General features: G+C 43.7%; 1 protein-coding gene across 1 annotated transcript in view; it reads right to left on the bottom strand.

Moving 5' to 3' along the window:
* robo1 (roundabout, axon guidance receptor, homolog 1 (Drosophila)) overlaps nt 1–21,916 on the bottom strand; it is a 129,414-nt gene that overhangs the window by 17,969 nt on the left and 89,529 nt on the right. The window contains exons 4-18 of the mRNA XM_054606900.1: nt 19,854–19,974; nt 18,494–18,632; nt 18,191–18,318; nt 13,978–13,986; nt 12,888–13,012; nt 12,483–12,654; nt 10,618–10,823; nt 8,588–8,669; nt 8,196–8,364; nt 7,934–8,100; nt 7,699–7,820; nt 5,786–6,017; nt 4,840–4,961; nt 3,048–3,219; nt 849–1,049 (exon numbers count right to left, since the gene is read on the bottom strand). Of these exons, the coding sequence (XP_054462875.1) occupies nt 849–1,049; nt 3,048–3,219; nt 4,840–4,961; nt 5,786–6,017; nt 7,699–7,820; nt 7,934–8,100; nt 8,196–8,364; nt 8,588–8,669; nt 10,618–10,823; nt 12,483–12,654; nt 12,888–13,012; nt 13,978–13,986; nt 18,191–18,318; nt 18,494–18,632; nt 19,854–19,974 (2,167 nt within the window). The remainder of the gene's footprint in view (nt 1–848; nt 1,050–3,047; nt 3,220–4,839; nt 4,962–5,785; nt 6,018–7,698; nt 7,821–7,933; nt 8,101–8,195; nt 8,365–8,587; nt 8,670–10,617; nt 10,824–12,482; nt 12,655–12,887; nt 13,013–13,977; nt 13,987–18,190; nt 18,319–18,493; nt 18,633–19,853; nt 19,975–21,916) is intronic.

Here is a 21,916-nt window from a genome sequence, read left to right as displayed (position 1 = left end):
AAAGACAGCGCAGGTAGCGCTCACAGGCAGCAGCTGCACAGCCCAAGGCCACACATTAAGCCAGCCCACACATAAATGAGACTCAGAAAGAAAGGCTAATAGTTCTCTTCATACTATAACTATTGTGGGCAGAGGTTGGGCATGTCATGAGCCCTGTCACTTTGACTCAAGTCAGGTATAAACTGACTGGGCTAAACCTGGGCTACTAGAAGGTTGAAAAGGAGCATGGTTATTGATTCTTAGATTTTTCTAAACGTAAGTAGACACTATTAACAGTAATGCTAAATGCTCAACACATTCATACCTAAAGGCTCCTCTCTGAAAGGACAGCGAGAGTACTTCAAGCATGTGAAAATGTCAGCATGTCCTTGATAAAGCGGTATTATGGTAAGACATTCTCTCTGTCACAGCACAGTCAGAGGGGAGTTGCTGAAAGCGGAGTTGTTGGACCTCAAAATGTACTTTACTGAAAACACTCTTCACACACCGCTGCAGAATCAGCGTGACAGAAGTATGAAAAAGAAATAAAAGACGTCTTCATGCTGCACTCTCAGTGGGGGCTCCATCACATCCTAAAGCACCCTGTTGGACTTTCAGTAAGACTTCACCTCGGGCTCCCTACAAAAGACATCTCTCTGTGTCTAAAAGGCAGGATGTGAGATTTGGGTTGCAGAAGACGGGGGAGATCGTTTTGAAACAGATCCGAACACAGTACCACACCAATAAATATTGCATTTTCTCACCAAATTTTGCAAGTAAGACAACCTCATCTAACCCCAAACCAGCACTGAAAAATCTTTTTTCAGTGCTGGTTTGTAAAATATGTACTGTTGCACTCATGTACTGACCCTTGCGAATGCCTGCATAGCTGGTGGAGAGGCCATTCCTCTTCTTTCGGTGTCTGTACAACCAGATGCTGAAGACCATGAGGATGATCCAGCAAGCAGCTCCTATTCCTGCTATAAAGGCCGGCTGCTTGACCACATCTGAGATCTGCTGGGACAGGGGGTTCTCCGTGATGGAGGTGTCTGTCATTCGCCCAGATGCATCTGAGGATGGGGAATGGAGGACAAGTGAAAGAAGGATTAGAAAGGATACCAAAAGGCACATTTGGTGGCACAAAATTGGATAGCACAAGTGAAATGAGGTGATTTAGGAATGTGAAACAAGAGAGAAGAGCGAAAGAAATGTTGTTTAAAAGCTAAAACATAAACGGAGTGGAAAAGCCTGAAATAGAGAAAATATATTAAAAAAAAATGGAGTCAGCACAGTACATAAATATGAACATTCCTTTTTCTCCTGGTGCACAACAAGATTGTTCATCTCAGCGGGTGTCTTTGAGGCTGGGTTGTGGAAACGGAGTCGTTTCTCTATTATTCAAAAGGCTTTCATCTCAAATCCCAGTCAACAATGGCAGGTGAGCAGACGAAAGCAACCAAAGACATTCAAACAGAGCCTGTGCGCCACACAAGCCTGATGGAGCCGGGTAGGAAAACACAGAGAGGCATCACTTAGACAGAGCAATGGCGGATTCATAATCATATAAATAAATCCAATGAGATCATACTCAAATACGGTAATTAGCCAACTTAGGCACATCTGTGAATAACCGAGGTGTGAATGCCTTGAAGCTGTTTCTACTGTGAAATACACTGTGTCCGTCTGAACGGCTGCTCACAACAACTCGCTCTCGGTCTGTTTTTCTCATCTGTCTATTCTCTCTGTGCTTCTCCCTCATGCGTGATACATGAAAGACTTCTTCGGGTTGCCCCAACCCCCGCCATTCTGAAATTTCTTCATGTTCGTGTTACTTTGTCTTCATCTCTTTTGCTCAAGCCTTTCATGTTGTAGCCAGTCTTCTCCACCAGCTCTCTAAGCCAGAGGCAAAAACACTTCCCCAATGAAACCAGCTCCCTGCCTTTGCCCCTCCACATCCTTCTGTCTGTCTTTGTCTCAGTCACTCAGTCTGTGTCTCCATTCCGCTGCCTCACTTCTCACTCCGCTGTCTTCCCCATTTGTGGCTCTGTCTGGGCGAGTGAACGGAGCATGCCAATGTGACTAAGCAGCCCACAAGGGACTGTACAGGTATCTAGGCTGGGATGACGCGTACAAGCTCAGAGTGTGACAAATGCATTTGGGTGAAGCGCTGGTCCCAGAGGCACATTGTTCCACTTCAGTGTTGGAACATGGCAACAATCACCACAGGAACTCTTCAAGAGAGAGGAATTGTATCAGTCACAGCCGATGCCTCTTCTTCATGCCCATCCCAGCCCACTCAATCACACATTTAAATCCAGATGGAGTTCTCTCTCTCTCTCTGCCTCATCCTGCTATTCATGTGTTTTACATCCTTCTCCTGAGCAGGCAAGCTCATTGATTTGGGAAATAGAAACTGACTAAACATCTATAAATAATAATTCTAACAACTAGCCACACTGCAGACTCCACTATGTTTCTTAGTATGAATAACATGTCAAGTCTGGGCCCAGAGTGCAGGATTCATTATTGCCGTTGCTAAAGGACGGAAACATTGCCTCCTTGACTGGAAAGCAGAGCAGGGTGGGGCAGCCGGCTCAACAGCTGAATTTAATGTGCCCTGTTGATCACACTGCCGGCTACTGTAGCTAAAAGCCATTTCTGTGCACAAAAACTCCAAAAGTTCCCCGTCATTCAAACTCATCATACTTTTCCGTGGCAAGTTTGATGATGTCACAATAACAGTAATCAGTTCAATTGCTGTTTTAAAGCATCGCTGTTAATAAAGAAAGGGAAAACAGGCAGAGGCTTGGACATGTCCATTACTGCAAAGAAAGGAATTACATAATTGTCTGTTTACTTGGCAGAAAGTCATATTACTGAACAGCTCGTCATTTGATATGGACTGGATTAATGCCATAATTATTTGTCAGATGATTGGGTTTCATTCTGTGTGAAAGAATTGCCAGAGGACAAACACACTGAAACACAGCAAATGTATCCATTGAAAGGAAAAGCAAAATAAGCATACGACGTCCTGTGAGAGAGAAGTAAAGGTTGTTTCTACCCACCGAGCTGGAAGATGATGACATCGCTCTTGACCCCGGGACCCGCCCCGGTGCTGGCTGCTACCTCCACGCTGTAGCGGATCCCTGGGGCCAGGCTGGGAATCAGCACGGATAGGGCTGAGCCGTCAACTGTACGGTTGATGTGGTACCTGCTCTCATTCCCCAAGCACCAAATCTGCCATAACAGAGACAAAGACAAAGTGGTGATTGAGGCAATGTTATGAGGGTTTTTGTGAAAACATTCAGTTTGGTAGCAGCCACCAATCTGTGTCCTTATAATTGGTTGGTGCTGCTATTGCAACATTTCAGCGTACCGTAGGTATTGTGTTACATCTCTGAGGTAGGAAAACATTTTACAGGATAGCTTTATGTTTTACAGACTTTGCTCAACACAGGGTCAGTATCAGCTGAGGTAGCCATAACACTTCTCAGTGTAGCCTTAAGCCAATGAAAAACAAATGGGGAGCAGTAATCACCCCCATAACCCAATTTCAGCAGAAGCTAAGTGCTGTCACTCCCAGGAAGGAGAGTGGTCTCGCAGGCTGACTCAAACCAGGGCCACAAAGAGAAGCATACATTCACCTCAGCATGAGGCCTGAAGACCTCCACATCCTGAAACCCTGACATTCTGCTTTCTTTACCCCCTACCTTCTCCCACCAGTTAACCAGGTTAACGTACACACTTCCTTGGGTCTGTACCCTACATGTGTGCATGTGCGTGTGTTTGCACTTCTGTGATGGAACTACAAAGCCCTGAAATTTTCTGTGTATCTTAAAAATTGCGGTAAGTCGAAATGCCGCTAGGGAACAGGGCTCGGTAATGAGCAGGGAACGCTCTCGTGCTGGACTTAAAAACCATGAAATTACTCTGAAGCCTATCACCAGAAAACATTTACCTGGAAAATTAACAGTGGCTTAACTTTTTCACTGGCTCTGCCACATCTTCCCTTTGCCACTAACCTATATTTCCTGTGATGCAAAAAAAGCTTTCCAATTAAAGTACAGGACTGCCACAGCATAACGTGAGTGGACCGCTCTGTCCAAAGTGAGGTCATTACAAAAGGAGCATACACTATCAACTGAGGAGGAGTAAAAGGGGACTCATTAGCATTCCAAAGAAATGACTGGAATTATAATAGAGGTCTGTCTCTCCTTGGTCATTATTCAACTCTACTACATACAATATTACCTGCCTGCACATGTCTCCACTAAATCATATTATACCGTTAATACAGTAAAGTTCACTTTTATCTAGGTGGTACATTTAAAATGGTGCATTATTTTAATTTGCATTCTTATCAGTGGAAATAAATAGTTAAAACGCATTATATGAATAGAACATGTCATGGAAGGCTAAACAATTCATCTCCACTAAACACACTATGATCTTTAATCACCAGTAACAGCCTTACTACCATTAGCGGGGGGGAAAACTATCAATAATTACCACAGATATTTCTCCTCACTATTATTTGCCTTTAGATGGCCACTACATGTGTGGGTCTACCGTCTCCACCAGATGGCACTGTTTCACAACAGTTTCCACGAGCTCCCCTTTTTTTTGACTCCTTTCCTCTCTTGTCACTGAGCCTCTGTCATCACACAGAGGAGGAGCACTGGGGAGTGCACAAAGGTGTGCCTCAACCAGGAATTCATTACCTTTCCATGTCTGTGCATTGTCTCTTTCTCTGTTATCTGCTCTGTCTGCATCCCTGTTTGTGTCTCCTTTGTGTGTCTCCACAATACGAGTCCCACTAGCTAAGACCTGAGGCTGGCTGTTTTGTTTTTTTGTTACCTTGTACTCCTGGACCACCCCATTCTGTTCCTCTTCTGGAGGGGGTTGCCAGGAGACCACGATGGCGGTCCCATTGTCCCCGCTCTCCGCCACTGTAACCTCACGAGGAGGGGCACTGGGGGCTGAGGGGGATTGACAAAAGATTAAAAAAAACACACCTTCATACATGAGACATGCATGGAGTCGCTCCCTGTTTCCACTCATCCCATTTAGCTGAATCTCTATGTGAGATTGAAGCTGTGGTGAGAACAAGGACGAATAACCCAAATTACGTAAAAGTGCCTTTGTGGGTAAATAAAAGCAAATAACTGTTTACTCAAAACAGACAGGGCTTGATGATGGAGGGGTGTATGGTGGTGTGTAAACGCCAACGTGCGGTCTAACGGTAATTAAACTGAAATAATTATGAATGCAACATAAAAGACGTAATCAGAGCGCGTGTGAGAGAAAAACAGGCATTTTTCTGCTTATGGGAGAACAAACATTATGTTTAGAGCCCCGAAAACAATTATCGACAGAAATGGGAACAAAGGAGAACAAAAAAAAAGATCAAAACACTCCCACACATGCAAAACGCAGACACTCTCTAGTAAGCGCTCACATTTCTCTTAACTGGTCGCTACAGATACAGAAATTTGCAGTTGGGTTTCAACCAAACCTCATGAGACTGCCACAACCACACCCTGCGAGACATTAGTATAACACTTGCACTGGAGTGTTGTAGACAGGTTTCCATAGGGCATTTCAAAGAGCTGAACATCTACCATAGCATGCTTGAATACACCACATTTGAACATAATATAATCCTGCCCTTGCTGCCTGCTGAGAACAGCTGCTGTATGCTCTCACACATACAAGCTGTGCATATAAAATTGTGTAAACATGAAAACATGCATGCACACATGCGAGCACTAAAGCAAACTTGCACACATTCACATCCCCCCACCTTCTTCCAGCGTCTTGCCAATTTTGACATCACTGTCTGTTCCCTGGAATTCATTGAAGAAGGGGCGGAGTTTGAATTCGTATGCGACTCCCTTGCGAAGCTGCGGCACCACAGCACTGTCCTCCCCAGGGGTCCGCACCTCGAACACAGCCCATTCGCTCCTCTGCAGCCCCTCCGGTGAAGGCCTGTACATCACCTTGTAGCCCTGGATGTACTGTGACTGTTGCTCCACCTTGTGAATGGCAATGGGAACACAGACAAAGACGGTGTCAGCTTGACTTGATTAGCTGCTCCACAGTTCAGAGGAAACTGATACAGTAATGTAATAGATTGTAGCATCACCGGAAAGCTATGGATTCGTGCAACTGATACGGCAGACGCCTGGTGGAATGGGGTGCTAGCTCATCACATCAGCCCTCTGTTTATCCATCCACATCTACATCTCTCTTTTTGACTGTTTCTCTATGCACCATTTGGAGCAGCAGCGATTTGTGCGAACCGCAGTATGAGGTCATTGGCCAAAGGTTCCTCTAAGTCTGGAGCTGGTTAAATAGGGCCCAGGCTCCCAGAACAGCCTGTCTCATCCTGTCGTTCTCTACAGTGTACTGACTGGATGCTGAAGTCAAGGAAGAGGGGGAAATTTAGGTATTTACAGAAGTTGGGAGTACAAAAAGTTGAACAGCATCTGAGTGTTTATTTGTGATCAAGCATGGTTGAAGAAAAGAATAACTGCTAACCCGTATGCTTATAGCTCTACGACTCCCTGCGGAAGGCAAGCAGTACCGGCTAAAGATTTTACAGATTTCTTTATCCCTCCCCCGTAAAATATGCTGCGGGCTCAGGCGGTCTTCATTAGTCCGAAAACTGTGCAACCATTTACCACCACACAAAGGAAAATGTAAAACCAAGAAACTCCACATTGGGAATAGATTTAACCCCACAAAACAAGGAAACCGTGGCGCTTAACTGCAATGTCAGTATACCTTGTGTCATGTGTTTTTTTTCTGAACATTCCAAGGAGACAGGGTAACTGGGCAGTAATGTTTTAAATCAGTCTTGACATGTCAGTATCCTTTTCACGTTTCCTCCGTCCCATTCATCACTCACTATGGCACTTCATAATACCTGGGAATGTAGGGATGGCCTTATGTCAAAAGGCACAACAGGGACTGCTCTTACCTTTCAGTGAGCCATTAAACAGACCAATATCTACTATATAAGGTGGACAGCATAATTATTTTGTCTCATAATATATAAAAAGGATACATTAACCAGATCAATCACAGGTGGACATAAGTTCTTCATATTCAGCTTGTACCAGCAAAGAAAACCCCCAAAAGCTCCCATTTCTACATTGACTTCTTCCTCTCCCACCTATCCGTTTTAACATCTGTAAGCCATTTCCACTTAAGAGCATGAGTCGGCCGCCTCTTCCTTCTCACTTGTATTATTTTTAACAGCCTCCAAGTGTTTTCAATCTTGCAAATCGGGCACAGGCTGGCACGGCACACACTGCTATACCGTACTACATAACCTGCAGAAGGCTGGGTTTTGAAGGCTGGGTTTTGTAGTCTGGCTTTTGGGCTGTTGAGTGGTCCACTGTGGGCGAAGCTGTACAGTTTTGGTCTCTGGCCAGGCGACCAGTTCAGGCTCATGCCAGATGGACACTAAGAACACTTGGACAGTGTTACAAGCTGCTCTCTGCAGTGTCCTTCCTCTGAAGGGTGCTAGGGCGTTAGCACATTAGCTCGGCTGAGTGGCCTGACAAATTGACCATAGGCATATCGCTAAACTAACCTTGGAGCTTTAGTGACCAGCTATACCAATGATCCACATGGCCATCTGTAGCTGGCTGCAGCTGTCTGAAGACAAAGAAGTGGCAATATTGTATTCATGAAGAGAATTATACTCACTGTCCACTGCACCCTGACAGATGAGGAGGAGAGAATGGTGGGGTTGTGCAGGTGGATGAGCACATCTCCCAACTCCCTTTGGATCTGTCGATGGTCGACACCCTGACTCGTGGGAGGGATATCTGTATGGAGCAGCAAGGACATCAAATATGAATCATCTTGTCCTGAACTACAGAAACACCAAAATACTGCTGTATTGCATATCAAATTCATATCCGTAAGAAGGCAGTTTCACCTTGTGTTTTCACAGCTTCAGTAATAGGACTGGGGTCACTCAGCCCATAGGCATTGGCTGCCCGTACTAGGAAGAGGTAGATTGCACTGGGCTTCAAGCCCTTCAGTACAAATGACTCAGTTTTCACATGCTCTGCCAAGGTCTGCCAGCTGCTCCCTGATGCATGACTGTGGACGCACAACAGAGATAATTAAGCTTTAAAAGATTGCATTAATGCCATGCAGTTATTTTGTTTACTGATCATTGAGCTGATTCATTTTACCTGAAGGCCTCTATTATATAGGAGGTGGGTGTGGCTCCAGCATTGAGGTTAGGTCTCCAGGAAAGGGCGATGGAGGTGCGGGTGACATCAGTGACCTCAGGTTTGGAAGGGGCACTGGGGATCAGGTTTGGGTCAGTAGGCCTGTTTGGCTGGACTGGAACTCCAAACTCTTAATGTGGAACAGTTAAAGGAAAGAAACAGTCAGAATGTAGTTTATAGCCATTTCACAGTAAAAAAAAAAAAAAAAAGGCATACAAAACATCACCATCCTTTATTACTTATTTGACTTAGTTTTCACAAAGGAGGGTACGAATATTAAAACATATCCAGCAACCCTTCATAAGAAGACTCCTACTGAAGGACACTCAACTTCACTGTTGGATAAGTCTTACCGTGGACCTCTAAGTAGGCTTTCCATGAGGCCTCTCCACTGGGTGTGGAGGCAATGCAGGTGTAGGTACCAGTGTCACCAAGCTGGAGAAAAGAGAGAAGGGGATTTTTGGTTAAATGGGAGTTATTTAAACATGTGCCACTGTTTTGTGAACTGGTAGTCGTCTCTTTCCCTGTTTCTGTATCTTACTATCTCCTCCCTCTCACACACAATCACTTTTCTGCTTATTGACATTCTGTTGGAGTCTGTAGCAGGCAGCTGTCATTGCCTGATAATCTCGATATCATCTCTTTCATAGCAGAAACTAAGGGGAAGCAGCTGGAAAGGCCAAGTGGCAGCCCATTCCTAGTCAAATGGAAAAAGATTTTCACAGGATCATTGACTAATTGGAGACCTTTTTCTCTGTCTACCATCCCCCTGACTACCAAACATGGAAGCTACTGCTCTGTGCAGCAGATGTGGTGACAAGCTGTACGGAAGATATAGAACCTTGATTATTAATACTCTTTGATATAGAAAGGAAGTTGGGAAAAGTGGGGGTCACTGACATTTTAGAGTGCAATATGCATTGGTGAACTAAAGTGTAGTCATTTGTAGTTTAGTAATATTTTAGTACAGAGATTACACAACACTAAAAAGCACTCAGAGAGCTTTTACTTCTCTCTCTCTCTCTCTCTCTCTCTTTCTCTCTCTCTGAGGCTGAAGTTTGTTATTTTTAATAATGAAGATTGTAATCTGCATAAGATCGGCATCAAAATACACATACAGAGACACAATCATGTGGTACATGTGCCTGATTGTTTTCATTCAAATAGCAGTTGTAGATGAGAAGGAATAGCTGGAAAAAAGCCTTTCTCACACACAATTATTGGAGCAACACCTGGATTTTGGATACAGACCAAAAGCAAATAATTTCTTTCTTGGCTCGTTGTGGTCTTTAATTGAAATCGGTTGACACGTTTTTGAGAGGGTCTGCTAGCTGAAAGGCTAATATGCAAAACACTAACATAACCCTATTGGCAAAGATATATGGCTTATTTTCACAGTCTGTGGGTAAGACAAATAATTCTGTTGTGGTTTGTTGGTAATGCAAAGTATGCTATGGGCTACTGTGCTGGAGTGTAAACAAAAAAAGAGAGAAAAAAATTGAGAGAAATTGTGTTAGCATGTCTTGCCAATGACCATCAAGGTCTGTATTGTTTTGTCTGGCAGGCAAGAAAATGTATTGAAACTCTAAGCAATAAACTCACCCGACCACATTAATAAAATAAATTACCTCACGCATCAAAAACATCTTCATTGAAATGTTTTCAGGGAGAAATGACAAGTTCATTAATGCAAAGTGCCTGCGGAGTTTACTCTGCTACAGCATGAGAGGGATTCACACGCATCCCCTCCTGCCTGCCTCGCACTGGCAGCCCAATCATACCGCAATCTTGTCACCACAAGACATGCCAGCATTCATCAGAACGCCGCAAACTGACGCGAACTCTGACCCCGTGACGCCTCCATCTGGAAGACACGTCAGCACCCCCTACATGTCACTCCCCGAGAGTGTGTTCAGCATCACACAGCTCGCCATCACATTACACATATGTGCTCACACACAAAAAGTACACACATAACCCACTGTGCTAGCTGACAAGAACTACAGACTCTAAGACTTCACAGACTCCATTTCAAACCTGCGACAACTGACTGACAGCCCACTGAACGCTGGTTGCTGGCAGGGAATGTATGCTTTATTTACCAACCAGCAGGGGTTTGTCCAGCACATTATGAATGTGATATTGAAAACTTTGAAGTTTTTTGAAAGGATCTAGACATTTAAGGCAGCCTAATAAAAATAATCTTGATTAAAAAAACCCAATTATATTTCTAAAGAAATACTTGGCAAGTTTAAACGTCCGTCATCAAATAACGAGTGAACTCGAAATGTCCCTGAACATGCCTGGGCCTTTTGATGTACATTTACATTTGATGTTAAAAAAGGGATCTGAGCATGTTTGCACATGTGAGCAGGTGTCTTACCTTTGCATAGCGTATCTGCAATGCACCCGTGTCCAGCTGTTTGACCCTTGAGTCATGTGTGGACACCAAGACACCATCTTTCCTCCACAGGATGGTGGGGGTGGGGTTTCCTGTTGCCACACAGTTGAGGACCACTGTGCCGTCCACAGCTACTGTCTGATTGGTTGGGCCCTGGCGGATAACTGGTGGCGGGCGGTCCGAGATAACTGTGGAAGGATGAAGGAGAATGAGCAATTATGTGTACTGGTGGGGTGGGGGGTGGGGGGAGGACTGTGAAGGTGTTCATGTGCTGTAGCAGGGACGGAAGGAACAGTGAATTCAGACAAATACAGCTTGTGTGAGAAAGCACACAAAAAGCAGAGAATCTGCCAAACAGCATGTAGCAATGTAAGCATGTGAAAACTGAAAGGGTTGTGGGAGAGGAACTAAATCCAATTTTAAGAACTGGAAACAATTTTCTAATCATTCAGCAGCAGGAGTCGAACTTAGCCAAATAAAAGCAGTGTAATTAAAATTAAACAGCCTCAGATACTTCAGTCTTCTCGCTGCAGCTCTAACAGACGCCTGGCAATACCCATATGAACGCTCCCGGCCAACAATCCCCTGGCCCATCCCCCAGCCATAAAACACAACCCATGGAGAAAATGCTTAAAAAAAACAACATCCACCCAGAACAGACAATGTTATTAGCATGAGGGCGTTTAAACTCCTCCTCCCTGCCTCCCAGCCTCTGAACTCTGGGTGCTCAACCAGTACACAAAAACAACAAAGACATAGCGAGAAAGCATGTATTTAACAGACAGAGAAAGGCTGCGATGTGCAGAGAATAGAGGGGATGAGGAGACACAGGGAAGAGCTGTGAGAGGAACTTTAATTACATGCACCCAATCATTTTTCCATTTTTATTTTGTGTCTAATGCGCTATTTCATCATATTCCTGCTATAGGTTGTCTGCCTCCCTCTGATTATTTTTACTATCATTCATAGCACTATTGGTGACCATTGCTGTCAGCCCCAGTGATTTACTAGCAAGTTACCTTCAGTGAGGAACAATCAAATTAATAACTAACACAGTGTAACAGCAACACATGATGTATGTATGTGTTCATAGATCCTCAGAGCCATGCTGCGGTGTAATCCATTGGCCACTTTGTCTTTGCTTTTGTGCCGGGGATGGTGCAATTACTAAAACATTGTCAGCATGACCTGTAATTACCAGATCTGCCTGCGGAGAAGTGGTGGCCTGCTCACTTTAATAACTGTTATTATTATCCAGAGAGCATGACAGAATGGGAGAGAGAAGAGGAGAACGAGATGGAGCATAGCAATGTAGGCCTGAAATGAAGACGGACATTTGGTAAATGAAGAGATGAATCTAGGTGTGTCATAGACAAAATAATAGCTGCCCAGATCTCTGTGGGAATGGCGGATATGAAGCCAAGGTTAGTCCACCAGGCTGACAGGGATTGGCTAGCAGAGTAATTACAGGACCCAATCCAGACCTCACCACACAGCCACAGTCTTCCAACAGTAGAGAGCAGCAAGCCAGCCATGGAATACCGAAGAAGACATTAGCCAGTGTGAAGCCAGCAAAGCCAGATACTGAGACACAGTCTGGGTGCACAGGCACCAGAGAGTCTCTACCTCTGACAGGAACACATTGAACAGGCCAGACCGAACCTCACAAACCTCAATTCGGATATTAATATGCTATACCGTATAACTACAGCATTTCGACTGAACAGCATTATCTGCATGAGTCAAAGATTATCTGAAATGCCAGTATTTATTCCCTTTAGGGTTCCTCAAATTCCCTCTGAGACTTTGCTGTGTGCAGAAACTGTGTTTTAAAGAGGGTTGCTTACCATCAGTGATCTCTAGCAGAGCCTTGGTGAGGACACTGCCAGCAGTGTTGATGGCTTGGCAGCTGTAGTATCCCATGTCTGAGCGCTCAGCATCAGTGATGGTCAGGTCCCCAGACTGAGATACAGAAAACCGGCTGGAGGGTTGCGGAGGTTGGTAGGAGAAGAGCAGGTTCTGTGGGGAATCAACACAGATCACTCAGAACAGTCAGAATTTAATTAACAAAGATTTTTCTCTAAAATGGCATAACGCATGCAAGCATCTGTCTTACCATATCAGCTATCAAGTGAACTATGCCAACAAAATAATTATTTCCAGAGCTTTGAATGAGTATGCTAGCATGTTTTTTCCAAACGGATAAAGAGCGTTTTAAAATGAAAACCTTTATCTTGGTATATCTTATTTACCTGACTGCCTTCCCGCTGCCAGAAAATGGCTGGCTGTGGGTTTCCAGTGGCCTCGCACTGGAAGGTGACGGTTCTGCCAACCCCAACCACCTGGTTCCTTGGTCTCACCACAAATGCCGGGGGCACTGAAGGAAAGCCATGAGAATAGTTAGCCATTGAACAGATGAACACAGCAAAGTATATTATTGTAGTTATTATAATATTACAGTTAAAAGTATTCTGGGCTATTTAAATAAAAGACAAAAACATTTGAGTATTGTATTGTGCCTGTATTGAAATATAGACTTAAGGATTCAGGCTCTTTTTTTAAAACATTGCACAGTGTGTACACAGCAGATTAACTGGCACACTGATCAAATTGAAAATGCAGGCATATTATAGATGTAATGGTTAGGAAAAAACAACTGTTTCTCCCATGCCCCCTCATTTGCATGGGCAAGGGCATAGACCATTACAATTTACATGGAAATGGGGAATAAATTTGAGCCATCTGTCCATGCTGACACCCTCCAATAGTGCAGGTCTCAACCAGGATGCAGTATCCATGCATCTTAATGACAAATTTCATCTCAGACTAAGTGTGGTGTTGTAGCCCAAGGTCATACGTGCAGCTCTACCATGACACTAGGCCTTTCTGGTCTAATAGGCCAACTATGTCAGGGCCCACACCCTGAAAGTAGAGGTCCAAAGACATGCTAGTTAACACTTGACTCTGGAAGTCCTCAAATATCATAAATCTAAAAACGTTTTAATTTGTTCAATACAGGGGATGTGTTTTACATAAAGTTAGGGCAATCTGAAAACTGCATTCTGAAATACAGACACAATTTGTCCATGAATAAGATGGGGTGTTTGGTAATGCATAAAAGGGGGAAATAATAGAATGTAATGATGCGGCTTTACCTTGGAGGCCCAAGCTGAGCATATTTTTTACCCATTAATGTCCTTTTGTCACTGTTGCCCATGACAACAGAAACATGAATGCTGATTGGAGGGTGGAGAAGTGATGGGAGGAGGATGGAGGGGGGTTGTGACAGCTTCCTGTCTCTGTCAGGGCGGTGAATAGGTGACGGGTGACATTTCAACTTACCAGACATGACTAAAAAGGAAACAAAAACACAACAACAAAAAACCCAAAGATGAATAAATAAATAATAAACAGCATGACATAAAGAGGAGAGATAAGGAAAATAACAATGTGATGTCCATGGATACAAATAATCGTTATTAATATTCTATGAATAAAAGACAAGTCATATATCAACCTCTACTCAAACCCTAGGGACCACATGAGACACTGAGCAAAAATAAATAGCATGAGTGATCAGGAAAGCATTAAAAATTCATACACACACATTAAAAAAAATCTGATTCAACATTCCTCCTCAGTCTATTTTTTCAGGGACAGAAAAAATGCAGAATTAGGTACAATAAATTGACAAAGCTGGCGCACAGACAATATGGAACACACAACACAGATGTTTCCTGCTTAGCAGACATAATGCTTAGTTCACTTTTTTCCTCTCTTTCCAGGTGTTGTGTGAAGGTGAATGTCCCTTTGCCCTTAATGAGGTTTAGAGCACCCTGAGGAGCAGCTGGATCACAGTCCCTCTAACACACTCTCGCAAATATAAGGCCAGTTCATAAAACTACAAGGTGAATGTTAACTGTCACTCTTTGGCCATAAATCTCCCCCAGCCAATCAGTCACCTTATCTAATCTGTCTGCTTCAACAGCTCCCACGGAAACATAAACGCTGTCAGTCAGAGTAATGACCGACCCCTCCCTCCTCCCCCTGCTGGCCTTTAAAATGCAGATAAGACTTGCATCAAACGCTCCCAGAAGAAGACGCTCACCTCTATCCATGTGTGAGATGCTCTAGATACACATGATCATGGGAACGTACACACCCACAAACACACAAACCCCCTACATCACCTACACACATCCATTCATGTGTGTCTAAGCCTTTAATTAGGTAACCCTACCTCTCCCATGCCGCTGTGATCACAGTTGTGGACTGGAGGAAGAGGTGAGTTTTAAATCTGACCGGGGTACTAGCTTACAGCGCAGAATGGAGTCTCTATCAAGAAGCTGATCAGAGCGGCTGAGGGAAACACAGTGAGCGCGGTGGTCTCCGGCCCAATAGGAGTCAGGCTATGTACCAAAGACCACAGCAGAGATATTAATAGGGATTTGAGCATGCAGAGGATTTAGCATGATTAATAGTGGCTCCCATTGGGAGGTCTGTAGCATGCTTTAAATGTTCTGTCCTTCTCTGAGATTTTCTATACTGTACATCAACTGAAATGTGGTTCTCATAACTTTGCACGACAGTGAGTTTTATGCAATGAGGGTCTATTTGATGATTAATATAAATCAAATGCATCTGAGATACAGAGAGAGAACAATAAAAAGCAGCAGTTCTATATGTGGCGCCCAACCAGATTTTGGTATTTATCATCACTGTAACAGCACACAGTGGGTTGACAGAAACGTTTCTCTCACTCGCTCTCTTTTGGAACCAGTTCCAAGTCTCCTTCCAGACCCTTTACATGGGTTATTAGCAACGTTGCTCTGGGGACTAACCATTCCATTCAAGACTTTTCTACACATAAATCACTGGAAACGGCAAACTTAACCAGCTGAGATAAAACAACACCCTGATTTTCTGAATTCTGTCCAAAACAGCCTGAAATAATGTATTTACATTTCTTATGGTGGAAATTTAATGAACAAAATACTGTATAAGCATTGTCTAAACACACCAGACCAAGAACGAAATGCCTTTGTGTGATTCTTTAATCTTTAAAAAACACCCAGTCTAACATGCAGATTTAGGCAGACTTAATAGCTGAACACTGCTACATTCTCATGTGGGTTAGATTAATGATTTTATGATGAAAATATAAATGCGGCTGGTGACTTGGCCAATTATGCGTTTCTTCCATCAATCAATGACATTTTTTACTTGACATATTTATAAGTCCAAAAGAGGTGTAGGGAACTGACAAGCATGTGTGTAAGACAATAATTCACTGATTAAGTTGTAATGAGAGCAGTGCACAGGGAAAGAAAAATAGCCAGGGGCACCACTACCACAATGTCGACATTGTTCACTGACAATGTGACCATGCTAGGTGTGAAAATCCCCTTTTGTTCACACGCAGCTGGGTTCTTCTCATTAACTGTCCAGCTCTTAAAAGGGATTTGCATTTCAAAATATCTTCAAAAGGGTGTGCCTTGCTCTATTTTAATTTCCACATATTGCAATGATAAGCAAATTTCATAATGACACTGCAGGAATGACTATCTTTAACCAATTTTTGTGTCTAATTCTAATGGTTTTGTCGTCCATTTACACATCACAGCAGATTTAGCAAAAGAGAATTTAAATTCAAAGAATATTGACATTAATTCCACTTTGACCATTCATTTCAGATTACCCATTGTTTTGTGCTGTAGTTTGCTCTGCCAGCGGCTCACTTCCAATGAAATTAGATTATTCAGCTGTTCAGTTATTCTCGTGCAGTGGCTCAGCAATCTTGCCGTACTTTGACCCTTAATGAACTGCCACAGCATTGCCCAGTAAACCAACAGATAAACTCCTGTCCCCCACATTACTGCTGTCTTTACTACTACAGTGACATCTTACTACCTATGCATAGTTTCGCCTGTTTAGACCTACAATTATCCGGCCTTTCTTTCCTTTCCTGTGCCTGCATCTGTAATTAGAAGCATGTAATTTCCGGGCGTGGGACTGTGGCCTGCTTCTCTTTAATTAGCTGGACTACTCAGTGCCCACAGCCTCGCTGGCCTCCTCATGTCCTGGTCTGGATGAAGCTCAGGGATCTGAAGAGTAGATGGAAATGGTTCTAGGAACTGTGAAGGCTTGGAAGTTCAGGCATTAGTCCGGCCTAACCATGAGAGTAGAACGGGATTCCTATCCTGTTCTGCCTCTCACCAAATTTTACACTCCAAAAAAGCATTGACATTTTTTTCCCTATATCTATGGCAGAGGTTCTTTTTTTACTGAAGTTTAAAAATGTAAGTGCTTTCACTTCGTTTTCTACAACTCTCTAACTCGTATAACATGGGGTTGAAAGGCATTATGTATGAAAAGAGTGCTAGTGCTTCTGTATGCAAGCAACAGGGGATTGGCCTGAGGTTAAGACATTTAATTTCCACTGAGGACAAGAAAGGTTTTAGCATTTCAAAGATGATTCTAAGCCAGGAGAACAGCTTATTGAACCAGCACATCAATGTTGTTCCCTTTCATTAACTAAGCTTTCATCAGGGAGAGGGAAAGAGTGGAAAAAGGCAATAAGAGAAGTAGATATATTGATGGGTGTATCGGCAGGTGTGGATAATCTTCCTCTTCAACCAATCTAATGATTGCTGTCTTGTGGAGAAAATCAAGAAATAATTGCAAAGGGTAGCCATGTGAATATGCAGCATCTGTCTTTGCGGGTGGGGGTTGGCAAAGGAATAAAATAGCCTTGTCTCTTTATATCTCTGCAGCATTGACTGCTGGGATTGACATTAATATGACTGACCTCACCACAGAAACCTCTCTCTCCCCCTCTATCCTCCTCACCATGATGGCCCCCAGCCCCAATTCCTTACCCGTTCTGCATCAGTGGCAAGCCGCCACCAAGACCACCATATTCACTGTCCTTCCATCCACTCCCCATCTCCAATGCACAAAGCCTCCACCTTCCTTCCCTTCTTCTCTCACCCGACTCCCTACATCAGCATTAGTTTGGCGTTAAATGGCCCCTGTGTTCCTCTGATTCTCAGGAGGGTTTAGGGGTGATCCCTGCCCCCAGTTCCTCTGAATGGTTTCTTTCTGAATGTTCACATACTGTGACCGGCTGCTTTATATTCCAACTGTGTTAATAAGACGTCCGATGGAGAGGGCCACAGGAGACGCACATATATTCCATAGGTTCACATATAGTACGGCATGTCTTAAAACATGACGGAAGACAGGCCTCCGGAGAAATGCCACTTGTATAGGGCAAATGAAATCGATTGCTGTTCAGCTCCCATGTGCACAACTCTACAGCTGTTATGGATTTTTGCGTTTCTTTTTATTAGAAATCAATCAGCTAATTGAGAGAGAATAGTTGAAAGTGATGACCGTGTAGCACTAAAGCTGAGGGCTATTATAGCAATGTGGCTGGGCTAAATTGCATTTGAATCAAGCTGCACAATGACCCAAAATGGAAATGAATTCTGAATAGCTGTCCAAGGGGCTATAAACGTGTAAGACTGAGACTCGTAACAGTATTCTGTCTTACCGTGGACGGTGAGCGTGGCCGATGCCTCCGCCTTGCCCACCATGTTCTCTACCACGCAGGTGTAGGAGCCCACATCAGCTGAGGTCAGACGGCGGATCTTCAGGGTGTGGTCCTCACGAATCTCGTATCTGGATTAAAACAGGTATCCATGTTTCTTATGTTGTTATATACAGAAAAACTTTATTTACACAGACTCAATGCGTCAGCTGACAACAAAAGCGAGCAGTGGATCAAACAAAGAGAGGGGGAAGGTGTGGGAGAAAGGTATTGTGTGATGAAAAGGGACCAGTTGATGAGTCATACCTTCCTTTGGGCAGGTCACCATCGTCTTTCCTCCAGCGCACGGTGGGAACTGGGTCGCCACGGGCCTCACACCTGAACTCCACACTTTGGTCCACTAACACCACCTGGCTGCCTGGGCGACGTACAAAGCTGGGACGCTCTGCATAGGTGGAAAAAGCACACACATGTATAATCAAAGCACTGATCGGTAGTAGTGGAATAATGTTTTGATAAAGTGAAAGTCCTTAAATCTGTAACTTTGATTCCCTCATTAAATCTCAGTCTTGTTCTTTGCTGTCAAGCTTTAGAGCTAAATTGGAAATTAAATTGAGAATTGAATGAAATCCAGTGGAAAAAGTCATCTTGAAGTTTTCGTTTTAGGTCCTGTGAGATGTCCTAAAATTAAATCAATGACATAATGTGAGCTAATCAAGTTTAGTTTTTATACAGAGACAAAAAAAGGACAAGGTTATAGCCAATTTATGGTTAATGACACAGGTTAAAGACTAGACTACATGGACTAGACAGTGCACAGAAGTCACAAGACAAAATTAAGTAGAGGAAACAGTTACTACTTTGTGGTTTAGTATAGGGTTTTAATTACACATGGCAAGACACTTAATGAATTGAAGACTTGACACTGAACAAGACCTGACACAGAAAGTCTAACTTCTTGATTCATCTTGTTAACCCGTCACCCTCAAGTCCAGCTCTGACTCTCTCTGGACAGCAAATCAGTACAGTGTCACCAATGTTTATTTTCCATATTCTCTAAGGCTAGATGCTTATCCTTCTATTTACTCACACATTCCATCAGAGTTGATCCCAAAAATGATGTATGGTGGTTAATTATTAACCAGAGTTTCTAGGTAACAATGCTCACTCCGAAACACAAAAGCTAGGGCCTGGGCTTGGTTAAACCCTGATAGTAGTATTTTGGTTGTTACTTCTGACAGATTATAAGAGGTCACTAAGAAAAGGAGGTGGAGGAGGTTAAAAAAAAAAAAAAGCCGGCGATAAAATCAGGAGTCTGGACATGCTCTCTTCTCCGAACACAGGAAAGAATCAGGGTCAGAGGTCATTAATGATGAAATAGGGTGCAGCTGGTCATAAGAGAGAGGCTGCTGGGGCCAGCGTGGGATTCATAGCTAAGTGTGAGATTGGAGGTCATCTCACACTCTATCTGATAAGGGTCAGTGACACCATTTAGTTCCCTGGGAGATGACAATCAAAGCTTAACATCTGGATCGGGTTTCTCAGTGCAGACAAACAGAAAAAAACGTGTGGATGTTTGTGTGCATGTTTGTGTGTGTTGTTTGTTGACAGAGAGTCAAGAAGACAGCAGATTGAGATACTAAAGAAAAAAAAAAAGATCATTTACCAAGTACTGTAAGTTCAGCTACTTCACTCTCACGTTCTCCGACCATGTTTGTGCCGACGCACACATACTTCCCAGCATCACTCTTTCGGGCATTTGTGATCATCAGCTTCCCTCCGCGTATCTGAGGGAATAGAAGAGGAGGTGAGAGGCTTATCCTGGAGAGGAAAAACAACAATATTAGAGTGTGGGAGACACTTGGGGCCTCTGGCTGACACAGAGAAAACAGAAAACAGCATAGCTCAAACATTACAAAACATTTCCTGATTGCATTTAAGAATGCCTCCGAGCACTTGCTTACCAAAAAGCCATTACAACACGATGATGAAATGCACTCAGATACACATAATGGCTTGGTGCTAAAGAGGGTTTTTGCTCTGAGCTTAAAGAGATAAAGATAAACTGGACTACTCTATCACTCTAGCCGTTTTTTCGCTGTTCCCACTCAGCTTCCACTTGAAGTTTAAATCACTTTCAGCCGGCCTGTTCCTCCTCAGGGTAAGCTGAGCCAAAGTACGCTTTCCCAATCCAACATAACCACAGGTCCCTGAGGGAACACCTGAGGCACTGCAGGACTGAGAGCAATTTTCCGGTCTCCTCAAAGAGCTTCAGGACAGTTTTGGCTATTATCGTTGGGAATGTTTTAAAGAATAGGTTTCTGGGGCTTTCTTTTTTCTTCTTCTGTGTGTGCATACAACTACATGTGAGAGCAAGTGAACATACATTGAAGCACACATGAACAGCGCACACACCCATCAGTGAATGTGTGTTTGTCCAGGTGAATGTCATGTCTGTTATTTCCCAGGGCTTTGATTACAGGCCAGAGGAGGTGCTTTGTTCTCAGGCAGTCAGAAAGGCAGCCCCGGCCCCAGCACAGGCCCCTCAGCCCTACTCTCAGCTCACAGCCATGCCAGTCAGCGAGGACACAGACAATAGCATGGTGCACCAATGATCTCCTCTTCTTGATGGGGGCTTAAGGTTTTAAATGCACACATCAGCCTGCGATACCAGGACCACCACCTGCAAGCATGTAATCGATACCCTCATTAGAGTACCGCTGACAGAGAGCTTGACACACAATATAGCAAATGCGTGACTACCATGTTAAACTCAAGCCCTCCTACATGTGTGTTCACTTGAGAGCTAAAGTATGATACGTCTCTGTAAATATCCATCACTGTACTTCACATGCAGACAAGTTTTCATCACTTGTGACGAACAAACTTGTGTGTATTGATTTTAGTTGCCAGGCTCAAGATTCTTGAAGTACAACTTTGCAACCAGACACATTATTCTGGTTCAGAGGCATTCCTCAGCCCTGTTTAATATTCATGGTAAAGCAGGAGGGCAGAGGGACTTGAAGAGGCTGGGGAAGGCTGGCTTATTTAGGGCACCCCGTGGTGCTGGAGGGGTTTGAAGTATCATTATGTTACTGTTTGTTTGAGGAAAGGCTTAACAGCTAAAACACTGTGACACTCACAAAGGCCCAAGGTCAGGGCAGACCATGCAGCAAAGAAAGAGGGGGGTGTACTGTTGGGTCCACAGAGCTTTGACATGAGGATCCACTTAAGGCCCCGTCTACTCTATCTATATTCTTACCTCTGTGTGTCTGTGGCAGTTTCCCATTCTCTACAGAAATACTTGGAGTGCCAGAGCAGCAGGGACTCTGAGAGCAAGTAAATGAATGCAGCAGCGGTCCTCTTTTTCTCTACATGCATATCCTCTCAACAAAACACAGCAAAGCACACAGGCGGCTGAAAGCCCCAACAATCTGGCCATTATCCCTGCATTACAGGGAGATGGCTCTGTCCTGTTGCCTTTTGTCTCATGTCATTTGGCAACGCTGATAATGAAGAAAAAATGCCTCTATTCAGCATGCATTCTTTTGGTATTCACACAGCAGTTATTTTTACAGGCTGACAATTAGCCACAACTACTGCACAAAAGGAGGAGGACAATGTGCTGCATGATGGCCATTTATGATGTGGACAACAAACTCTTGTGCTAAGCAGACAATGGTAAAGGTTTTAATACCGGCATCTTTCTGTTTCTGTTTATTTATCCTT

Source organism: Anoplopoma fimbria, chromosome 1 (assembly GCF_027596085.1).
Source record: "Anoplopoma fimbria isolate UVic2021 breed Golden Eagle Sablefish chromosome 1, Afim_UVic_2022, whole genome shotgun sequence".
Taxonomy (NCBI): domain Eukaryota; kingdom Metazoa; phylum Chordata; class Actinopteri; order Perciformes; family Anoplopomatidae; genus Anoplopoma; species Anoplopoma fimbria.
Note: the sequence above shows the minus strand (reverse complement) of the source record. Positions and strands in the feature narration are given on the sequence as shown.